Raw genomic sequence first — 21,943 nt, 5'->3', positions numbered from 1 at the left:
TACTTGCAAGCACAACAATTTCTGCTGGGGGAAACCTTATTAAACATTAGAAAAACATAAATATATATACATAAATATATAAACATAAACTTATTTACAGCGACTAAACACATTGACGTTTCTGTAAATGTGTCAGTGTAGTGACCGGAAAGGAAATACAAATATGACAGTAAAATCTTTCACCATTACACCCAAGAGATTTGGTGAAAGAGATCCTCTGTGAAACACTTTGTAATTTAAAAAAAAAAAAAAATGATCAAGAAAATAAGTTGAACATTTTCTCACCTCAGTGCTCCGAGCAGGTTGCGCTCGTGTGATGCTGATGCTCGCCCCTTTTGTCCCCACAGCTGCGTCTGGATGAGACCCAGGAGGCGGAGTACCAGGTGCTCAGGATGCAGCTGCAGCAGGAGCTGGAGCTGCTCAACGCCTACCAGAGCAAGATCAAGATCCACACCGACACGCAGCACGAGCGGGAGGTGAAGGACCTGGAGCAGAGGGTGTCCATCCGCCGGGCGCTGCTGGAGCAACGGGTACGAACACACCTCGACTTCTTTAACACAGACACAACACTGCCTAAGCTTTTCAGTGTGATTGAGAACTCTCTGCTGCTGGACTGAACTAATGAGGATGAGTGGACGATAATGTCCGAGTCCACACTAAAATCCTGTTTCCACTGTAGAGGCTTTTAACCATTAGGGGCTGTTTGGTGCCTATTTTGGCTGAGTCCATGCATGTGACATTAATTTTGGCGAGGTTGTGTATTTTTATTTTATCTTGGAATTTCCACTGTAGCTCCTATAATAAGTCTAACATACACTGTGTAAATATAATTGTTACATTTATACTGTTAAGGGCAGATAATGTGCCATTGAAAAAGCCATGAAAGCATAAAAACATGCATTGTATTATTTCTGGGTGTCATTCTGGGCTTTTGCCTTGGAATTTAAAATTTTACTATTTTATACTTGATGTTGTAATTTTTACCATATTTGGCATATGGAGAAAATACATGCGATTTTCACTAGTTGCACTGTCACAATCAGTGCTGCTGCAAATCATTGACATATCCCAGACTGTGATAATTTCTTTTAAAAATCTACTTGTCATGTAGTATACTGAAAATAATTTGTTTTTGTCTGTGTGTTTTTAATCAAAAAACATAGTGGCATTATGACCAAAAGCTGGCATTTAAAGGGTTAAAGTTCTGAAAATTAATAGATATTTGATATTTAGAATTTTAAATGACGTGACTCGATTCGAGATCGCAGTGTTATGTTTTAGGACCCACGAGACTTGACAGCAGTATGGATAAGCTCAAACGTTATTGATTTTTGTGTTTTCAAAAAAGCAGAACACCTCTAGCTGTAGGAGACATGTTTGTTGTTTGTTGTGACTCACAAACCACTGACGGCATGAACGTCTGTTGTCAGATCGAGGAGGAGATGCTCTCTCTGCAGAACGAACGCTCGGAGCGAATCCGGACTTTGCTCGAGCGCCAGGCTCACGAGATCGAGGCCTTTGACTCGGAGAGCATGCGTCTCGGCTTCAGCAACATGGCGCTGAGCGGCATCCCGGCCGAGGCCTTCAACCAGGGCTACCCGACCCCCAGCCCGTCCTCGGGCTCCAGCGGCTGGCCCTCCCGGCCCGTGCCCCGCTCAGGGAGCCACTGGAGCCACAGCGTGCAGAACTCGGTGTCCACTCCGTCCTGGCGCAGTCAGAACCACAGCGGGGGAGGCTTCAGCCGCGCAGAGTCCATCACCTCCTCCCACGGCCTCGGCAGGGACAGCGACCCGCACAAGAGCAGCAGGGGCCACTCCTCTTCGTCCTCCTCTTCCTCATCCCACTCCTCCCACCACCATCACCAGCAGCACTACCTCCCTCAGCATTACCAGCACCACCAGAGCACGCCGCAGCTCTACCGCGACAGCCACGACGGCAGGGAGCGCGACCGCGAGCGCGCCAGGGAGTGGGTGGGAGGAGGGGGCCACTACCCTCATCACTCCCAGGCCCACCACCACCACCTCTCCACCCACGCCTCCTCCCAGTCCTTAGCTCTCCTGCCTCCCCCACCACCACCTCCCCCCATCTCCCTCTCTTCCTCCTCTCCTCCCTCCTCAGCCTCTTCTTCTTCATCGTCACAGGGAGGCTACGGAGGCGGGGGCTTGAGCATCAGGGGCCCCAGTCTGATGGCCCTTAGGAATAGCCCCCAGCCTCTGAGGAGGACCGCCTCTGGAGGGCCAGGGGGCGGCGGGGGGAGTGACGGAGGGCTCAGCCGGAGCACATCAGTCACCTCCCACATTTCTAATGGCTCTCACCTCTCTTATTCATGAAAATGCCCAAATTCTCCTCTCTGAGCTGATCTGAGATCTGTCGCTTTGCTCCTTTAAAGAAACCAACAGAAGAAGCCTGTTAAAGGGAGAGAGGGTTTTTGTAAGTTCTTTGCATATTTTAGGAGGCTTCATAAAGCTGGAGCAATGTAAATCAATCACAAAAAAACAACAAAAACAAACAAACAAATAGCCGAGTTTTAAGTGTAAATTTTAAGATCTCTGTTTTCAAAGTGTGCAGGGACTTAAAACAGGTCTTGATGCACAAGAAGATCAAGAGAGGAAGCCCCTTTTTATTTTTATTTATAGTCACTATAGAGAAACACGAGTATTAAGACCCCCGAGCATCACTGTTTACTTCTTCCACATTAAAGAGTTGCACAGGAACGGTGATGAAACTAAACAATAACATGTCCACATGTGAAAAATGAGCCATGTGCTGCAAAATGAATGAGTCCACCTGTAAAATCTGACAAAAAAACCCAAAAACCTCTGCTTGTTCATTTTGTGGCACATTGAATCTGTTGCACAGTATTGACGGCTAACTGCAGGAGACATGAGTCGCCTGTTTGAGATTCAGGTTGGAGACCTTCAGAGTCGGAGAGCAGGTTGAAAAGTTGAGCCGGCGAGCAGGTTTGAAATTCTGGTTTTCAGCGACAGTTGTGGAGCTTCCACTCGGCTAGCGGTGCTTTAAAAACCACTGTAACTATGTAAATAACGGTAAATTGTAAACCCAGTTTTTTTGATCTGTAAGTGTTTCATACTTTCAGCGGGCAGGGGGGGTCAACCAAGGGAAGATTTCTTGAATAGACATTTCTTTTATTTGTAGTGATAATAAGATTCTGTATATGACAATTAAAGAAACACTGCCATCTCTTCGTTGGGCTGACCCAAGACAACTCTACCACTGCCCTTTAAGTCTTCTTAAAGGAGCAGTCTGACTTTTTTTCTAGTTTTTGCCATCTTAATTAGAGTCAAGATGAGTAGTTCTTGATCAGTTTGATCTCTGGGTGTTCAGTACAGAGGGTTAGCTTTAGCAGGGGGCAGCTGTGTGCCTCCCAACAACTTCAGCCCCATCACAGTTACATGTAGGAATACAAAAAGACACACGATAGCTTTACTGGCAGCTAAAGCTAAACGTTGCATTTCATAAAAAATGTATTCACACTTTTTCAGCTTTGAATAAAACCCAGATTTTGGTGGGCGATTAAATTCCTTTTAGTGCACATTATTTAATATTTTAATATTGAGCCATACATTTTGATATGTATATTTTCTAGAGAGTGTGTTGGGAATTGTTTATGGATTAAATAACAAACCAAGACAACTTTATTTTAGACAAAAAAACAATTCACAGTGCTATATATATATATATATATATAACGCATAAAAAATCAGTAATATACAAATCAAAGAAAACAGAAAATAAGACATTTGCTAAAAGTGAGAAGGCAGGGAGATCTCACAAATATAATACTTGACATTGATACAAAAAATGTTTGTTTCAAGGACCTGTAAATTGATGCACATTGATTAACAGACCTGCGATTGATCATATTTTGCTCCAAAGACCTCCAACCGAAAACATTTTGGTTGTTAGATGCGATTAAGCCCAGAATTCTATAGTCTACCTATGATCTGAATAGTTACTGCTTTCACTTCTATAGTGAATGAAATAGTGAAAATAAAATGATTTCCCATTTTTCTGGGGACTCACTCAAGGATCCCTGGTTGAGAACTACTTGTTTACATTAATGCTTCGTAACCCTTAATGTCTGAATTGCCTGCCAAGTTTTAATTTGAAGTTTTATATTATATTTTTTAGGCTTTTTAAAATGTCTTTTATTAGAGAAAAAACAGGAAAGATGACCGAAAGACCCACATTAGAATCCATCTGGAGCTGATGCAACTGCAAAATGCAATTAAGACAAGAAAAAAAATTGGTTATGGGTCCTTGCAAATTCATGGAAACGTTTTGAAATGTTGCCATGAAAATATGGGATCTCTGTATTAAGCACCTTAGTCGTATAAACCTAAGTATTTTTATTTTTTTAGGGTTTGTCATATAATCTGATTGCTGCCTTTTTCCATTAGGTTTGGTCACTTATTGTAACTATTCATGTGCAATTTATTTTTTTAAAAAAAGAGAGAAAAACTCCCAAATATTGTCCCTGCTGACATATGTATTGAATGAAAAAAAACAGCATTTCAGTCTTCAGATATGATGACAGCATCAAACTTTAAATACAAACACAGAGACTGCCTCTTCAACTACAAATATGCTAAAAATCTGACTGTAAACACAAATATGTGGACATATACATCACAATTTCTCCATGTACTCCCCTGAAAATTACATAAGTACACCTTTGTGTACATATAGTCCAGAGATATTTAAAGAATACACCATTGTGTAACAGGTTTAGAAAAAGACATGTGGCGATAAATACTTTGATACGGCTCTGTTGTATTGGCCACCTTTAAACAGGAAGTTCTTGAAGGGATTTACTTGCTTACCGAGATGCAACATTGAAACGAGATCATTTGTAATTTTTCTTGTGCTTCCACATGTCTGTACTGAACTCCCACAGAAAGAAACAGCAGCTAAAAAAACATCCCAAAAATGTCGGACTGCTCCTTCAAAGGGACGCTGCCAGAGAGTATTTTTGAGTGAGCCAAGCACTAAATCTGTGTGCGATTTGTGCTGAAAAGTGTACGTGCGTGCGTGCGTGCGTGCGTGCATCGTGCGCGTGCGTGCGTGCATCGTGCGCGTGCGTGCGTGCATCGTGCGCGTGTGTGCCTGCGTGTGTGCCTGTGTGTGTGTCTGCGTGTGTGCGTGCGTGCTGACATCTTACCCACACCTCCACCTGTCGTTTCCCTCGTCACAGTCTGGTCTGCATCTGTAGATAAGATGTACATGTTACATTACAAATTAGTTCAATTCAGTGCATGGAACTTGTGTACAGGCAGCATTTGTATGGATAACATGCACACTACCTATTTATAGAAATGCATATAAATGTAAGATACCTGTAAATGTAGCAGGTATACTGAAGATTGTTCACTGTCCAAACACTTTGACTTGCATTGTACTTACCAGTGTACATAAAGCACTAACTGAGACTGTGTTAGAGTAATAATAATGATTCTAGATGTTGTACTAGATGCAGACAAATAGACGCTATCATTATTATTACCTCTACTGCAGCGGTAATATTTATGTTGTATGCTAATTTTTAAAAATGTAATTGCCAATTTTGACCACTAGGTGGGGGAATAAGCGCAATGTTACTGTGATAGAGCTATAAAAAGAAAAAAAATATTAATGTTTCTAAGGAGGACAAAAGGACTACCTTTCCCAGCATTCCTGTGGAGGTCTCAGGGTGGGAGTCTATACTTCTGGGGAGGGCCACGTTCGACTTTTTACTTTTTATTTTTGAGCCAGTATTACAATGTGGAGTGTTTCCGTAGTCGAGCTGAATATTAATAATTTCCAGAATCTTTCATGTTCGGTGCCATGTTTGTTTGTTTTTTTGATTATTTTATGTTTCGCACCCTGAAGTCTCCATGCAAAGTATTTTCCCCCAAAAAACACTGTAACCTGCAAAATATGGAGCCCAAAAGTGTTCAGTATTAGATCGTTTTAATAGCAATATGAATATTCTGGATGTAAAATTGAACCAACAGTTTGTTAAGAAATATATTAAAATGTAACCCATCTTCATCATTTTGTACAGAAGAGTAGAACTATCAGGCAAAAAAAGCTTTTAAAAAAAGATCAGTATCAGGTAATAACATGAAAGTTTCTCGTTATAACAAGATGTTTTTTAAGTTTTAAAGGTGTTTCCATGTTATAATTAGAACATTATTTTCTTAAAACAACTTTGTTTTATATGTTTGTTGTTCTTGTTATAGCAAGAAACCTTTCTTGTTATGACATGAAATATTCTTCCTTAATTACGTGACATGGGATCAAGTTATTACGTGAAACACTTCACTTTACAGCACGATAAAATAAGTATATTGTTAAAACAAGAAAATTCTCTCATTACATAACATGAAAACATCTTCTGATAACATGAAAATACCTTGTAAGAAAACGTTAAAAAACTCTTTATTACTTGAAAATATCTTGTTATAACCCAAAAACTCTTCATGTTGGCACAAGTTTCTTGTTATAACATGAAAACATCTTTTAATAGCATGAAACAAGAAGACATCTTGTTATCACGTGTAGATATCTTTTTTTTTTTTTTCCTGACCTGGCAGTTCTCTTTTCCATTCTAGACATGTTTCTGCTTTTTAATTATATTTAATTTTGGCATTTGTCTCAGGCAAAAGTTGTATTTAATGCCACTTTATTTCAAAATTTACTTTTTATCCATAATGTCGTATTTCAGAATGCCACTTATGCCACACAGTTTGCTTGAAAACTTGTAAAAATAAGCAGAGAAATAACATCATCTTAGTGAGTTGAGTTTAAAGATTTCTTAACTTATTTCATCTGTTTCGGTTAATTTACAAGATATATTGATATGACTATTTATCCTATAATTACTTCTTGAGTCTATATTGAACACTTTGCAGGGCTGGAATAGCAGAACATTTCCAGATTATCAGCTCATCATTTGATTTTGCACAGTGTGAATGGGTAGAAAAATCATCCGGTCACTTCCTGCAGCGTCGGCGTGGCGACGGGTGGAACAAAAATCAGCTGGTTTCCCGCCAACACGTCACATGAGCCTCCAGCAGCGCTGCAGGAGGCCGACCTCAGTGTGATCTGATGCTGTCTGTAGTTGTCACGTCTACCTCATTTGCACTGATAGTAAAAGAATGTTTGGGTGGATTTAAAAAATAATGCATATTTTTCTTGTATGCAGACTTTTGATTTTGTTTTGGGTTTTTTTGCCTAAATATTTAAGTTTATTTCCCGTATTTGTGCAAATGTTTGACAGGAGATGCAGAGTGAGATGAGGAGGGGACAGAAAAAGACATCAGAGTGGGAGCTGGAAAATGTTTTTTTTTTTAGCATCATTGTTACAGGACATGCTGGACTTAAATCTATGTGGAGACATTAAAGACGTTCAGGTGGTGAAAACAGTCACCCAACACGCAGTGATCAGTGCTGACGGAGACGATTGGCAGGAATCTGCTGGCCGCACGTTGATCAATTTCTCCTTCGATAACTTCAAGAAAACGTTTGTGAGATTTCATTTTGCCAACTTTTTTAAATGCATTTTGTAAAGAATTTCATTGCTGATCATTCCGCAGTCGAATTAGTTTTTATTTTAATTTTTTTTTTGCCAATTGAAGCTGCACTCACAATACCTCCAACAGAGAGAAGAGTAGAAGTAGATGAATCCTGTTTCTATTGTTGGAGTCACTGACAGCTGTGAGTTCAACACATCGGTTCACTGACATCAGGATTTCTGTGTTTTCATTGTCCTCGACATTAGAGGAACATTTTGGGAAATTTTCATGTTTGCGGTCAGATGAGAAGATATTTATTAGTCTAAAGCAGCAAGTAAAGGTCATTTTTAATATCCATTAGTCTGCTGATAATTTTCTCTGTTATTTGCTAATGTCTTTGGTTAATGGAAGGTCTGAAAATAGTGAAGAAATGCCTGTTATAATGTCTTTATTCCTACCAGCTTTTCACCACATTAAAATATTCACTTTAGAGCTAACAGAAAATGAATTGGCTTAAGTCATTTTTCAAAAAAAACAAAACCTTAAAAATTGCGGCATTGCAAAAAAAACAAAAAAAACCCCAGCTATTTGTTTTATATCACAGTGAACAGAATATTTTGGACATTTTTCGTCAGGCAAAGCATGATGTTTGAAGATCTTTAGACAACTTGTCTGACATTTTATAAATTAAAAAAATAATTTAAGTAAAATAAATCAATTAACTGCAGGAATTATACTGGAAACAACACTACTGTTTGCAGCCCTAGATTTCTGATCTAGGGCTGCCCCCCCAGTCTAAAAATATTCAGTTCATTGTCACATAAAACAGAAAAGAAGCTAATTTTTTCTTTTTCTTTTTCCTTATTGAAGTGGTGATTAATCAGTCATTTGACTTACCTGCTAATTTTATCCGCTCTGATTGAGTTGCCATTATTGTTTTGTCAGATTTAATTAGTTATTGTTGCAGCATAAATTGCACTAAAACGTGGACAAAAGATTCACATTTTCTTGCTTTTAAAATAAATGAAGATGCTGCTTGATTCAGTCTGTCTATGACTCGATGGCAAACAGGCAAACTTCCCAAAATGCTGTGCTGTTCTTCCTTTATGGTTCCTTGTTTTAATGTGGGTCCATTTGTTTTCTGGTGCAGTTTTGAAATGTTTCTGTGGGACAAACACAGTGTTCAGTGTTTCTGCCTTGGTCTCTGAAGGCAGGAAACACCTTCCCTCCCCCACAAAAAGACAACAGCGCTGTCTGTCCGACAGTCCTATTTGTTTGTGGCCAGCAGGTTAAACACACTGACGGTGAGGAGGATGATGAGGAGGAAGATGAAGAAGATGAGAGTCTGTGTAGAGCAGGATGGATGCGTGTGGATGTATGAAAAGCAGTTTTTACAGCAGGAGGCTGAGTTTAAAATGTTCAGGTTCAAAATGTTTGGAGGAGAGTTGAGAAATAAGTTGTACAGCAACGTAACAAAATAATTTTGGAGAAATAAATGAACAAAAAAAGACAAAAGTGTGCGTGTTTTTGTTGGCATTGCCTTCATGTTTGGTGGCTTAAATATTTTGGAGAAAACATGTTTAAATCTAGATGTTTACAGGACAAACATGCCAAACTTATTTTCATTTTTTTCTTCATTTTTTTCTACTTAAAAAAAATAATAAAATTTCCACTTAATGCATGATGTAATTTAATCCATGGATGTTTGCATTATATATATAATTTTTTTTCTAAATTGGTAAAAACTAGATTGATCCTGGGCTCTAAATTAAATCAATACTTGTTAAATGTTTTAGGTCAGTTGGAACGTAACAAATATACTGAAAATCAATAAATAATATTTAGAGAGAAGTACAATATTATGTTGGTTGAATTAAATAAAATGTGTGAGGAAAAATACCTATTATTGACATGTAATTACAAAAGAAATTATTATTAATAACAACCATAATATTGACAGTAATAATAATCATGAATTATTTTTATTCGTTTATTTTCTTGTACCGTTGATAAACAGTTGATGTTTCTATGTTAAAATATCTTTGCTTAAAGAGGAGGCGCCGCTGCACGCTTTGGCCTGCGTCACGTCACGTCACGTCACGACCAAACCCACCGCATCCGCGCTGAGACAGTGGCTCTGCATATTTATAATTAATAACAATAAGGTAGTACTTCTTGAATAGACTACGACTTTAAAAATATATATATATATTGTTATATTCATTTTTATTAATCTTGTACTGTTCATGCCACTTTGATAATAAAGCTTTGTAAAAAAAAAATAAATAAAAATAAAAAAAATAAAAATAAAAAAAACGACTTGACGTCAACTTCTGGTCATCATTTTAACATTAACTGTTTATTAACTGCTCCTGAGTTTCTTCGCTGGAGTTAACAAGTTAAACATTTCTGTTAACAGAAATAAAAGACGACAGAAACTGTCTCGAACACCGAAGATGGCTCAGGAAAACATTTTCTTCTTCGTTCCCAATTTAATCGGTGAGTTTTTAACTTGTGCATCTTATGGGGCTTTTCCTTCAGCAGGTGGTTCGAGTTTGTTCAGTTTGGGGTTCAAGCCTGAACTTGTGCCGGTTTGTTACTGTTATTGTTTTTCGTTTTGCATTAGATATTAAATCTAATGCAAGATATTAAATTATGAGCTGGAATGAGCAAGGTCCGTAATAATTTTTTTAGTGTATCGACATCAAACTCGGTACACAAATATGCCCCGTGGACCATTAAGGTGTGCCCATTAGATTTCCTGCCACTTTTATTTGTTTGAAAAACACTCATAATAATAGAACTCAATGAATTTTGAAGTGTTAAACACAAAACGTGGTTTACAGCCTCTTTGGATGAATATACAACATTTTGTCATGAATGAGCAGGGCTTAGCAGGAATTGGGCCATAACCTAAGTGTTCTCTGAGCAATCTGGATCAGTCTATGTGGACATATCTAGTACTACCATATAAACATACATTTTGTCCAATTTTGATAACAGATGGGCAAATTGCAGGATTTTGAGTGTGCTGGTTTTGAAATGTTATATACACCTTAATGATAGGACAAGTGTGTGTTCGTCTCACTTCTTTAGACAGAACTGAACAAGCTTGAACGCAGCCTTGCAGAACTGTGTCGTCTTCATGGATCTGCTCACACATGAGAGAAGCGTGGCGGGGAAAGGTGGCAGCCATAATCAGTGACAAAAAAGCAAACTACAAATGACTTACATGGTTGGCTGGTTTTGAAGAAAAAAGTTTTACATCTAATCACAGTAACTATGTTTACAAAGAGTCTGCTATGTTCATTTCATTCAGATAAAGTGCCAGTAAAAAAAATTAAAACATTATGTTATCTATGTATTTTTATATTTGATTTATTTATCACTCCAACTTTATATTTTCTTCATATATTGTGAATTATTAGACACATATAGTTCTTCAGGCCTCTAATATCCTTCAGATTAATTTGAAAAACTGAAAAATCCCTCTTTGGTTACACTCGTGTACAAATACTGGGATTAGGTTTCACAAGTAAGTATTAACATACATCTCGTGATGCACTTAGACACATAAAACCTATTTATTTTCAAACATTTTTCAGTAAATTCAAATAATTATATTCTTTTATGTTTTGGTTTCTCAAACCCCTATGATGTCCGGTGGTGCAACTGTCCGAGCAAGTGAGCGGACTAAAAAAAACGATTAAAAATGTTATTTTAATAATGATAAATTCATAATAAAATGCTCTGGCTTTATTATATCTTTGAAGTCTTTTGGATAATTTTTTTTTCTAATATCAATAATTTTAAAGCTGTCAAAATAACTGCAAAACTTTTGTCCAGCAATTTACATTTCGTAAATGTCAGGGTGGCGCAACCATAAAAATTGGACTTTTATTTTGTATTGAGCCTCTCAATTCACACACGGCTGGTGCATTCAGACTGGGAATACTTTAATACACAAAACTGAGATGAGATATTGTCTACCAGTGTTGACCCAACATTTGAAAAATTTAAGAAAACTTAAATAGAGACTGATGACTAAAACACATGTTACTATTTGAAATGGAAAATGCATTTTTTTTTAGCATATTTCATGTCATAACTAATGTTGTCAGGTGGTACAACCAATTTAAACCAAGAAATGATAGGTTTAAGTGACCAAATGGTTTCTGAATATAATGTGTGTAGTTATTATACTGAAAATATGAATTTATATGAATATGAATATATGAATATGAATTTGTGTAATTACTTTCCTGTCTTTAAATGAAAAATTGGATGTTAACTATACTTAAAACCTGACCTACAGAATGCAAAAATCTTAAATCATTGTAAAAAAAAAAAAACCCACAATGATAAAATAGTAATGTGTTACCTAGTGTAGACACCCTAAGGGATGGTTGCCAAATAATTAATCTTAAAATATATATCAGGAATGTATATATTTTTTATAAATATTTGGTTGCGCCACCTGACATTTTTTTTGTAGTGAAGTTAAAAATACCGTTAAAAAATGAGTTAAAACAGTTAGAAAAGTTATTCAATAAATGAGACTTGTTCAAACACATTGTTCTGGACTCAAAAATATGCATTACATCTATATTGAAAATACTTTTTAAAAATACCTTTCTAGAGGCTTTATTTGTCATTGACCCTAAAATAAATGTACTGCTGTAAAAAAAATACAGTATTTCTCTTAGATGTAGTGGAGTACAAGTAAAAAATAGAAATACTCAAGTAAAATACAAGTACCTCAGAACTGTACTTTAAAATTACTCAGCCAGCAAACAAAGTTGAGTTTAATGTTTCTGGTTTCAGAGGACTCAGTGAAAAAATGTGCAGGTGTAACTTGTTCTTTGTACCTGCAGGTTACGGCCGCATCGTGTTGGCTCTGCTGTCCCTCTACCTGATGCCCCGCTGTCCATGGACAGCTGTCTTCTGCTACATGCTCAATGTTGTGCTCGACTCTGTTGACGGCCCCGCTGCACGGGCGCTCAATCAATGTATGTATCTGTAGAGAGCGTCAATTTCTGCTGAGGAGGGTGGAGTGAACATGCCCCCCTCACTTTCATTGTCTTGCTGGTGATAGCCATGACTGTAGGTATAATGTTTTCAGGTATGTTCTTTTGGTTGCACACCTATATATGTCTCCATAAAATTAATGTATGATATTGTGATGAAATGGGCATTTTTAAAGAGCGTTATAATCTCTTACAAATTACTTATGACTAGATCATATTGACATTGAAATAAATGGTGTACACTTACAAAATAAGATTGGGTTAGTGCAGTAATTAGATAGTAACAGTACAATGGTGACCACCTTCCGTGTCCACTTTAAACCTATGTCTTTGAGTATGTGTATTAGGCACAGGGACAAGTATTTTCTACAAAAACATATGGATATTTTTCAGCACCCACAGTTTATCTTTTACTACTAAAGCCTCAAACCCCACTGATACTAAACACATGAGGTTTTTATGTATTCTTTTTCTATATTTAATGATGTTTTCTTTTAGGCACTAAGTTTGGAGCCATAATGGACATGCTGACAGACTGCTGTGCCACCATGTGTCTGCGGGTCAACCTGTCCCTCCTCTATCCCTCCTACACCTTCCTGTTCCAGGTCAGCATGTGTGTGGACATCGCCAGCCACTGGCTGTACATGCACAGGTACGCCAGCACCAAGACAAGTCTCTCCCTCCACATGGGTTCAATCAGGGTGGTCACAGGTCTTAAAAAAATCACAAATTGTAATACACGTTTACTAATATGAGGCCTTAAAAATTATTCAATATATAAATATATAAAAAAATTCTAAAATTCAGATTGGAAGAGTCTTAAATGTTTCTTTGTGATGTCACTGCAAGTATTTCTGGTGGTGGAGCTAAGGGAAACATTATTTAAACAGGAGGGAAACATTATTTGACTAGGCACCTCCCTATTGTCATAACCCGGCTCTTGGGCCATGACAAAGCGGAGAGCACCAAAACAACTAGATAGTCAAATCAAATTATTTGACAAATTAAGGTGAAATATAACATGTCAAAAACAAATTGAATGGGACGTGATTACCAGTAGATCAGGAATGTAAGACGTGTTGTGTGAGTGGTTACAGCAAGGGACATCACACTATCTACCCTAAAGAGCACTGCGCTCTGAAAACGCAGGGTTACTTGTAGTTCCTAAAGTCTGCAAAGGTAGGATAGGAACCAGAGCCTTCAGTTACCACGCTCCTCTTTTATGGAACCATCTTCCAGTTTCAGGGAGGCAGACACTGTTTCCACTTTTAAGGGTAGACTTAAGACTTTCCTCTTTGATAAAGCTTATAATTAGGGCTGTCTCAGGTTGCTTGGACCAGCCCCTAGTTAGGCTGACATAGATTTAGTATGTCAGGGGACTTTCTATGATACACTGAGCTCCTTTTTCTTTCTCTTGCTCCCTCCATGCTCTTGTCTTTTTACTGCATTAAACTAACTTGGTTGCCTCTGTGGAGCATTTGTGCTCCCTTGTTTCATAATTTTCCCGGATCTTGGCTGCAATCTTGGCTGCGCCTGATTGTGGTGACAGCTGTGCTGATGCTGTGACCCTGCCATTGGCCGTGCTCGTGATGTGGCTGCACTGATACTGTACCTCCGGCTCGCCTTGATCGTGGTCTTGGTTGTGTTGTTGCTGTGGTCCTGTCTGAGGCTGAGCCTGAGCCTGCGGCTGATGCCATGATCCTGCTCAACAGGACCTTCTACTGTTATTATTATGAGTCATTTCTTCATGACTAATATACACGTGGAACACTTACGATATTTGCATGTAACATCACATGCTGTCATAAATTGCATTTATTCATTTTATGTCTATCACTTTTGTTATATATGTTATTGTTACCATTATCTCTGTGCATCTCTCCCTCTGTCTTCCTCTCTCTCTTTCTCGCTCTCTCTTTCTCTTTTCTTTATGCGATTACTGTAATTTAATTGTCATTTATGACAACTATTGTACATCTGTCCATCCTGGAGGGGGGGGATCCCTCTTAAGTCGCTCTTCCTGAGGTTTCTACCATTTTTTACCCTGCGTTACAGGTTGGGTTTTTTGGGGAGCTTTTCTTTCGTCGATGTGAGGGTGTAAGGGCAGAGGGATGTCGTATGCTGTAAAGCCGTCTGAGGCAAACTGTGATTTGTAATAATGGGCTTTATAAATAAAATTGACTTCACTTCACTCTAATATCATCAGCAACAACCCATATCATCTGCTACTCTCATAATCTTGTTGCGTCTTTTGGTTTTATTTTTCACAGCACAACAATGAAGGGATCAGCCAGTCACAAAACTGTCGACCAGTCTTCCAACCCCTTCCTTCAAATCTACTACACATCTGAGGTGAGGAACGCACACACACACACACACACACACACGCACACACACACACACACACACACACACACACACACACACACACAGATACAGTAAATTATGCATTAAATTAAAATGAAAGAGAATGTCTCTCTTGTGCAGCTGGTGCTGTTTGTGATGTCTGTTGGGAATGACCTCTTCTTCTGTCTGCTGTACCTTCACGATCACATCCAGGAACCTGCAGGTAAGATTTTCCTTCTCCTCAACATCTGATGCACACAGGAGGGATCGATATTTAATCACTAAACTGATGGGTTTCAAGATTGATTTAGAGGCAAAAGCTGGGACTTGGACCAGTTGATTTTCTATCTAGAGATGGAACTAAATTGGGTAAAGACATCCAAAATATGAGGAATGGAGGAGGGGACATTGTTCTTGTACAGTAGCATATCATCAGTAAATAAGGAAAAAGAATGATGTGCAAAAAGTGATGGATTCAATAAAGGAATGCATGTTTTGGGCTTGAGGTTTTAGAGAAAAAGAAAATAAAAGAGGGGAGAAAGTACAGCCCTAAAGGTAGCCTGTAGAGATGGAGATAGGAGTAGATAAAATGTTGTTGGCTGACACCATGGATAAAAGAATTGAATGAAGTACCTTAATCAGATGAATAAAGCCTCACCTGAGGCAAAATTTTAAAGCATCTCCCACAGGTATTGCCTCTCGAGCCAATCAAAGGCTTTTTCAGCATCCAGTGACAACACAGCACAGGGTGTATAAATGTCTTTTCAAAAGTGTAACACATGAAGTAACCTGCAAATGTAATCTCCTATGACCTTATTAAACTGTTCTGGTTGTGGTGCACGGCCAGTGTCTCAATCCTAGAGGCCAATACTTTGGCTTTTCCTTCAGCACATGAAATGCTTAATGGTTATATAGATAGTTCATAGACTGGGATCCTTATTTCATTTAGGTAAGACAGTAAGTAAAGCCATGTTGACGTCGCTGAGAAAAAAACTATTTAGACTGCATCAAGAATTATATCTAACATGTAATGTCCAACCTCATCCTATGACATTGAGTAAAGCTCAGGTGGAATACCATCCCAACCCCGAGATTATTCCCTCTTCACACCAATGACAGCCACTTTAAGCTTATTTAATGTAATAACAGACCCCAAGAAGTCACTGTGTGATAAATAAGGGATGTTTGGGTTTCCCATAAAGTTTTTACTCTTTAACACTTCTTGGCGAGTGTTAAGTACATGTCGAGTGGATCCCAGAATCAGTTTCAGCCTGGCAGGGTACAGCAAGAACATCTGGAACCCCATCTTCCTTACTGCCTCTGTAGATGTGGAGAATTCAGTGTGATGTGTGACGTGAAGTTGCTATCATCGGTAGTGAAGTGGATTTCTTTGCTACCAAGTTCAAAGGGAGCTTGTCAGGCAGCCTGAAGGATATTGTCACAGTTGGAAAAGTAGAGCATTATATAGTTAGGGCTGTATCAGAATCAGAGTTATGTCAGTCGAACCAGATTCAGCTGTTTGATATGAGTAATCAGCAATTTGTCTTTTACACATATAAGACACCACAGCTTGAGCAGGGCCCACCAGCCGTGTTCAGTGTGACATTCACTGTGGGCATTCACTTAATACAATAAACAAGCTAACTGTGCCAGCAACGGATCACAAATGTGCAACTTTTTTTTGTTGTTGCTGATACTAGATATCTAGCAAAGCCAGAGACTGTGTCATGTCAAGTTCTTCTAAGCAGAAGAGAGAAGATAATGTTGTCTCTGAGTCTAAATGTGAAGAGTCTCTCCTCTTCTGTGGCACTGCATTGTGTCCACAGCAGCCTGTATTAAGGAGCAGTTGAAAATCAAGAGCACTCACAGATTTCAGCAAAATCTGGGGACCAAAACGTCGTAAGAGGTACATTGCAAGCAAAACAAACAAAAAAAAAACAACCCACAACTGCTTGACTTAAAGCAATCTCAGTTGACTTAGGGGTCTCTGCCTGATGATCACTCACTTTCAGGGGGCTGCCCTAGTGTGAAGCATCCATGTTTTCACAGACATGGATGTAAACTGTAACAGCAACTTAACAAGTGTGCAGAGGCATAAAGCTGTGAGGCAGAAATTTTAGTTCTACCACAATTTCATGATCATACTCACACTTTTACAACACTTTGAATGCGGGACTTTTACTTGGAACAGAGTTTTTTTACTGTGGTACTAGTACTTTTACCTCAGGATAGGCTCTGAATACTTTCTCTGCCACTGCTTCGTCATATAAACATAGGCTTTTCCACCCTAAAAACTACCTAATCACACATCTCTGCTCTCTTTGCTACAGCCTGGTTTTACTGGCTGCAGGGAGTGTGCGGGATCATCTGCCTGCTGAAGACCGCCGTCACCCTGGTGCACCTCTTCGTTGGCGTCAAAAACATGGCTGCCATCGACAATGCCAAGCGAGAGGTGAACAGGAAGACGCAGTTAGAGAAAGAGAAAGAGAGACAGGAATGAGTGAGAGCTTCAGCAACATTTTTTATCATTACTATGAGTGTGTAATGGTAAACTTTAAAATTATTATAAGGGTGTAATGGTAGACTTTTTGTCATTAATATAAGGGTATAAAGGCAAAGTTTTCAAAATTATTATAAGGGTGCAAAGGTTAACTTTTTTAAAAATTATTAGGAGGTTGTAACAGTAGACTTCTTTATCATTATTATAGGGGTGTGAAGGAAGGCTTTTTTAACATTATTATAGGGGTGTGAAGGAAGGCTTTTTTAACATTATTATAGGGGTGTGAAGGAAGGCTTTTTTAACATTATTATAGGGGTGTGAAGGAAGGCTTTTTTAACATTATTATAGGGGTGTGAAGGAAGGCTTTTTTAACATTATTATAGGGGTGTGAAGGAAGGCTTTTTTATCATTAGTATGGTGTAATAGTAGACTTTTTTATCATTATCATAAGGTTGTAATGTTAGACTTTTTTATCATTATTATTATTAGACTTTATGCGCTTAAATAAGATGTGAAACACATCATTTGGGATGGGATGGGATGGGATGGCTTCAGAGAGAAAGAGAGTTTATGACCAAATACAACATTAGAAGTGTCTAAAGGTGGATCATAAACTTTCTACAGACACGAGTTCAGCAGATTCTACAGCAGAATTTGTTGTTCTCTAATTTATTTCACAAGCATATTTCTAGTGGGTATTGTGCTGGAGTATGATCATCTATTAATTTGTGGTGATTTTAGTATACATGTGTGCTGCTATGACAGGCCTATGTTTAAAGATTTCTTGAATCTGCTAAATTCTTTTAACTTGACGCCGTCTGTGGCAGGTCCGACACATGAAAAGGGGCACACGTTAGACCTCGTGCTGTCCCCGTGTGTGTGTTGTCGTCAATAAAATCTCTGATACATGTATATCAGACCATTTGCCTGTTTTGTCCGCTGTTACTGTGTCCTGCTCTGTGGTGAAGTCTTGTCCTCCTGCACGTCACCGCCGTGTGATAAATTGTCAGACTCCATCACAGTTTTCTGCTGTTTTTAAAGATTTTTACCTCTTTTTAACTCAACCTGCACTAGCACGTTGGACTCTGTTGCCCCTTTAAAATTAAACCACACTAAAGCAATTTCTGAGACGTGGTTAAATGATTCTACCCGCTGTCAGACGTGGGCAGGCGAATGTTCGGCAGGCTGAGAGAAGGTGGAAAAAGGATAAACTTCGTGTGTCATTTGAAGTATTACAGATCTGTCTGTCTAATTACCAACGAGCTATAAAAACTGCCAAAACAGAGTTTATTTGTTTTGGCAGTGTCTCTAATACTGTCATGGTGTATACCTGCCTGCCTCCTCCTCCTCCTCTGCTGCCAGTATTTTTCCACTCACCCTCCCTCTGCTCACTCTACCTGCAAACCACGCCCACCTCCTCAGCCTGCTCACCACACAGCTGCAACTGATCACCAATCAACCATGCATATAAGCCACTCCAGCACACTCACTCTCTGCCAGATTGTTCTTCAGCACTATGCGAGACTCTCCAGCGATATTCTGCCAGATCTTCCGACGCCGACTCTGCCTGTCCCCGACATTCCCTCCTCGCCTGACTCCTCGTGTACCTACCTGCCTTCCGTCCCTGACCACGTGCTCTGTTTCGGCGCTTCGGAATCCTGACTGCTCTCCTGGTTACGTCTCCTCCGCCTGGCTTCGACGATCCATTTGCTCTCTCCTCATCGGTGCTGCTGCCTTCTCGGACTGCCTTCACGGTTACGGAACTCCTGCCTGCCCTCGACTATCCCTGTGCTCAATCGACGACACTCAGTCACCACGTGTTGTCGGCTCGACGGGCTACGGGGTCTCCTGCTCTCCAGCTGCAGCAACTGCAAGGTTCGTGTCATCTCTTCGTGGGATTCCCAAAGACTGTGTTTGGGCTCCCAGCCCGAAGAACGAACTTTCCACACCATTGACTCTGAGCATTATTGACTTTGATTGTGTTGGGTTAAATAAAGTTTATTACCAACCGTCCCTGAGCATCCGAGTACTGCATCTGGGTCCAACACTCACCCGTTACAGTACAATCTGGCCAGTCATGGACCCAGCAGACTCCAATGCTCTGCAGTCCCGCCTATCCCGCGTGGAGGGCATGCTCCAGCAACACGAGGCTCAGCTAACCTCCAACGCGGCGGAGGCTCGTCAGTCTGCATCAGCTCTCGAACGGGCGCTAACCTTGTTAGCCAACCAGGTTCAACAGATGGCTACATCGCTAACACAGCACGCCGCTCCTGCTCCTCCTCCTCCTCCAACGCCCTCCCCCAGCATGACGTCAGAACCGCGTGTGGGAGCGCCAGAACGCTATGCCGGGGATCCGGAGGGGTGCAATCCATTTCTCACCAACTGCTCGATCCTGTTCGCCCTGCAACCTCACACATTCGCCACAGAGGGGGCTCGGGTCGCCTTCGCCATCAACCACCTCATGGGCAGAGCACGCCTGTGGGGAACGGCGGAGTGGGAGAGAGGCACGCCAGCCTGTGCATCGTTTCAAGCATTTTCCGAGGAGCTTCGCAAGGTATTCGGACCTGTCTCCGTGGGGCCCGATGCCACAGGGGGGCTGCTGAATCAACGGCAGGGAGATCGCACGGTGGCGGATTTCGCCATAGAATTCAGAACTCAAGCTCGACAGAGCGATTGGAACTCTGCCGCTCAGTGTGACGCATTCCTCAACGGTCTAGCCCTATATATAAAAGACGAACTGGTGTCGTTTGATCTGCCTCATTCCCTGGACGGTCTCATTGAGATAACCACGAGGCTAGATAAACGCATTCAGGCGAGGAGAAAAGAGCGACGCCAGGAGGAGGGGGCTCTTCGTGTTCCAGTTCGCCAGCCAGGTCCTCCGGTGATTCCCGGTCAGCCTCCAGTTTCAGCTCCAGGGGGTTCAGAGCCCATGCAGGTGGGTCAGACCCGGCTGTCTTCGGAAGAGCGGGAGAGACGCCGACGGGGACATCTCTGCCTTTACTGTGGTCAGGCCGGCCATTTTGTCTCCAAATGCCCGGTAAAAGGGAGGGCTCAGCAGTCGAGAGGGGCATCCTGCTGAGCCGATCCCAGTACTCTGTCCCCAACCCTCGACCGCTGTTTCACGTCCAGCTTCTGGTAAAAGAGGGGTCCCACACCCTCGCTACCTTTGTTGACTCTGGGGCCGACGTCAACCTCATCGATAAAGAACTCGCCCGTCAGCTGGGGATTGAGCAGGTTCCCCTTCCCCGTCCCGTTCCGGCCCATGCTCTAGATGGACATCTTCTGGGGACCGTCATTCACCAGACCGTTCCCCTCTCCATGATCCTGGCAAGTGAACATCAAGAAACCATCCAGTTTCACGTCCTGGATTCCCCCAATGTTCCGCTGATTCTTGGATATCCATGGCTACGACGCCATAATCCACACATAGACTGGGCCACAGGATCGATCCAGTCATGGAGTTCTTCCTGCCAGCAGATATGCCTTCAACGCAGGGTCACGCCCGCACCGTCTGTCAGCTCCAGCTCCTCTCCAGACCTCTCCGGGGTGCCCGCTGATTACCACGACTTTCGGGAGGTGTTCAACAAGTCCAGAGCCACCTCTCTACCTCCTCACAGACCTTATGACTGCGCCATCGATCTCCTGCCTGGGTCTGTTCCTCCCAAAGGCCGTCTCTATTCGCTTTCCGCACCGGAGAGAGAGGCCATGGAGACCTACATCTCTGAGTCCTTGGCTTCCGGTATCATCTGACCCTCCTCGTCACCTGCGGGAGCCGGGTTTTTCTTCGTGGGAAAAAAGGACGGTTCGCTCAGACCTTGCATCGATTACAGAGGTCTGAACGACATCACGGTGAAGAACCGCTACCCCCTTCCCCTCATCGCCTCGGCCTTCGAGCTGTTACAGGGATCCACTATCTTCACCAAGCTAGATCTTCGCAACGCCTACCACCTGGTCCGCATTCGACAGGGGGATGAGTGGAAAACGGCGTTCAACACTCCCACTGGACACTATGAATACCTGGTGATGCCATTCGGACTCACTAACGCCCCAGCTGTGTTCCAGGCTCTCATAAACGATGTGCTCAGAGACATGTTAAACAAATTTGTTTTCGTCTATCTTGACGATATTTTGATTTTTTCCCAGTCCGAACAAGAGCACATTCATCATGTTCAGAGAGTCCTTCAGCGCCTTTTGGAAAACTCACTGTTTGTAAAGGCTGAGAAGTGTGAGTTTCACACTCCTTCTGTCACCTTCCTGGGCTACATCATCAGTCATAACCACATGGAAATGGACCCCACCAAAGTGTCTGCTGTATCCTCCTGGCCGGTACCTGACTCCCGCAAGCAGCTGCAGCGGTTCCTGGGGTTCGCTAACTTTTACAGACGTTTCATTCGAGGCTACAGCACGATAGCCGCCCCTCTCACTGCCCTCACCTCTTCAAAGACCCAGTTCCGCTGGACCACGGATGCAGAAAAGGCTTTCCAGCATCTGAAAGACGGCTTCAGCACAGCTCCCATCCTACTCATCCCTGACCCTGACCGGCAGTTCGTTGT

The 21,943-nt window shown here is 41.0% G+C and overlaps 2 protein-coding genes across 3 annotated transcripts in view; both read left to right on the top strand.

Moving 5' to 3' along the window:
• Positions 1 to 9,033, top strand: part of taok2a (TAO kinase 2a) — a 31,093-nt gene extending 22,060 nt beyond the window's left edge. For both annotated transcript variants that reach the window (XM_042504607.2, XM_088090920.1), the window contains exons 19-20: positions 348 to 530; positions 1,431 to 9,033. In XM_042504607.2, coding sequence (XP_042360541.1) covers positions 348 to 530; positions 1,431 to 2,330 — 1,083 coding nt within the window. In that variant the 3' untranslated portion in view covers positions 2,331 to 9,033. The remainder of the gene's footprint in view (positions 1 to 347; positions 531 to 1,430) is intronic.
• Positions 9,034 to 9,795: 762 nt separating this feature from the next.
• Positions 9,796 to 18,302, top strand: LOC121938283 (CDP-diacylglycerol--inositol 3-phosphatidyltransferase-like). Its single transcript, XM_088090921.1, has 6 exons — positions 9,796 to 10,016; positions 12,392 to 12,526; positions 13,043 to 13,196; positions 14,815 to 14,896; positions 15,032 to 15,113; positions 17,221 to 18,302. The coding sequence occupies exons 1-6, from the start codon at positions 9,974 to 9,976 to the stop codon at positions 17,388 to 17,390; spliced, it is 666 nt and encodes a 221-aa protein (XP_087947047.1). The 5' UTR covers positions 9,796 to 9,973; the 3' UTR covers positions 17,391 to 18,302.
• Positions 18,303 to 21,943: the final 3,641 nt, after the last annotated feature.

Source organism: Plectropomus leopardus, chromosome 18 (genome assembly GCF_026936395.1).
Source record: "Plectropomus leopardus strain MGB_pleo_1.0 chromosome 18, ASM2693639v1, whole genome shotgun sequence".
NCBI lineage: Eukaryota > Metazoa > Chordata > Actinopteri > Perciformes > Serranidae > Plectropomus > Plectropomus leopardus.
This window is presented reverse-complemented; position numbering and strand designations above follow the sequence as displayed.

Bases quoted from the DNA above. Each gene is read 5' to 3' on its own strand.
- LOC121938283 (XM_088090921.1), top strand. From the start codon at position 9,974: ATGGCTCAGGAAAACATTTTCTTCTTCGTTCCCAATTTAATCG. The intron at 14,897-15,031 runs GTGAGGAACGCA...TCTCTTGTGCAG, and splicing joins AAATCTACTACACATCTGAG to CTGGTGCTGTTTGTGATGTC. The intron at 15,114-17,220 runs GTAAGATTTTCC...TCTTTGCTACAG, and splicing joins TCACATCCAGGAACCTGCAG to CCTGGTTTTACTGGCTGCAG.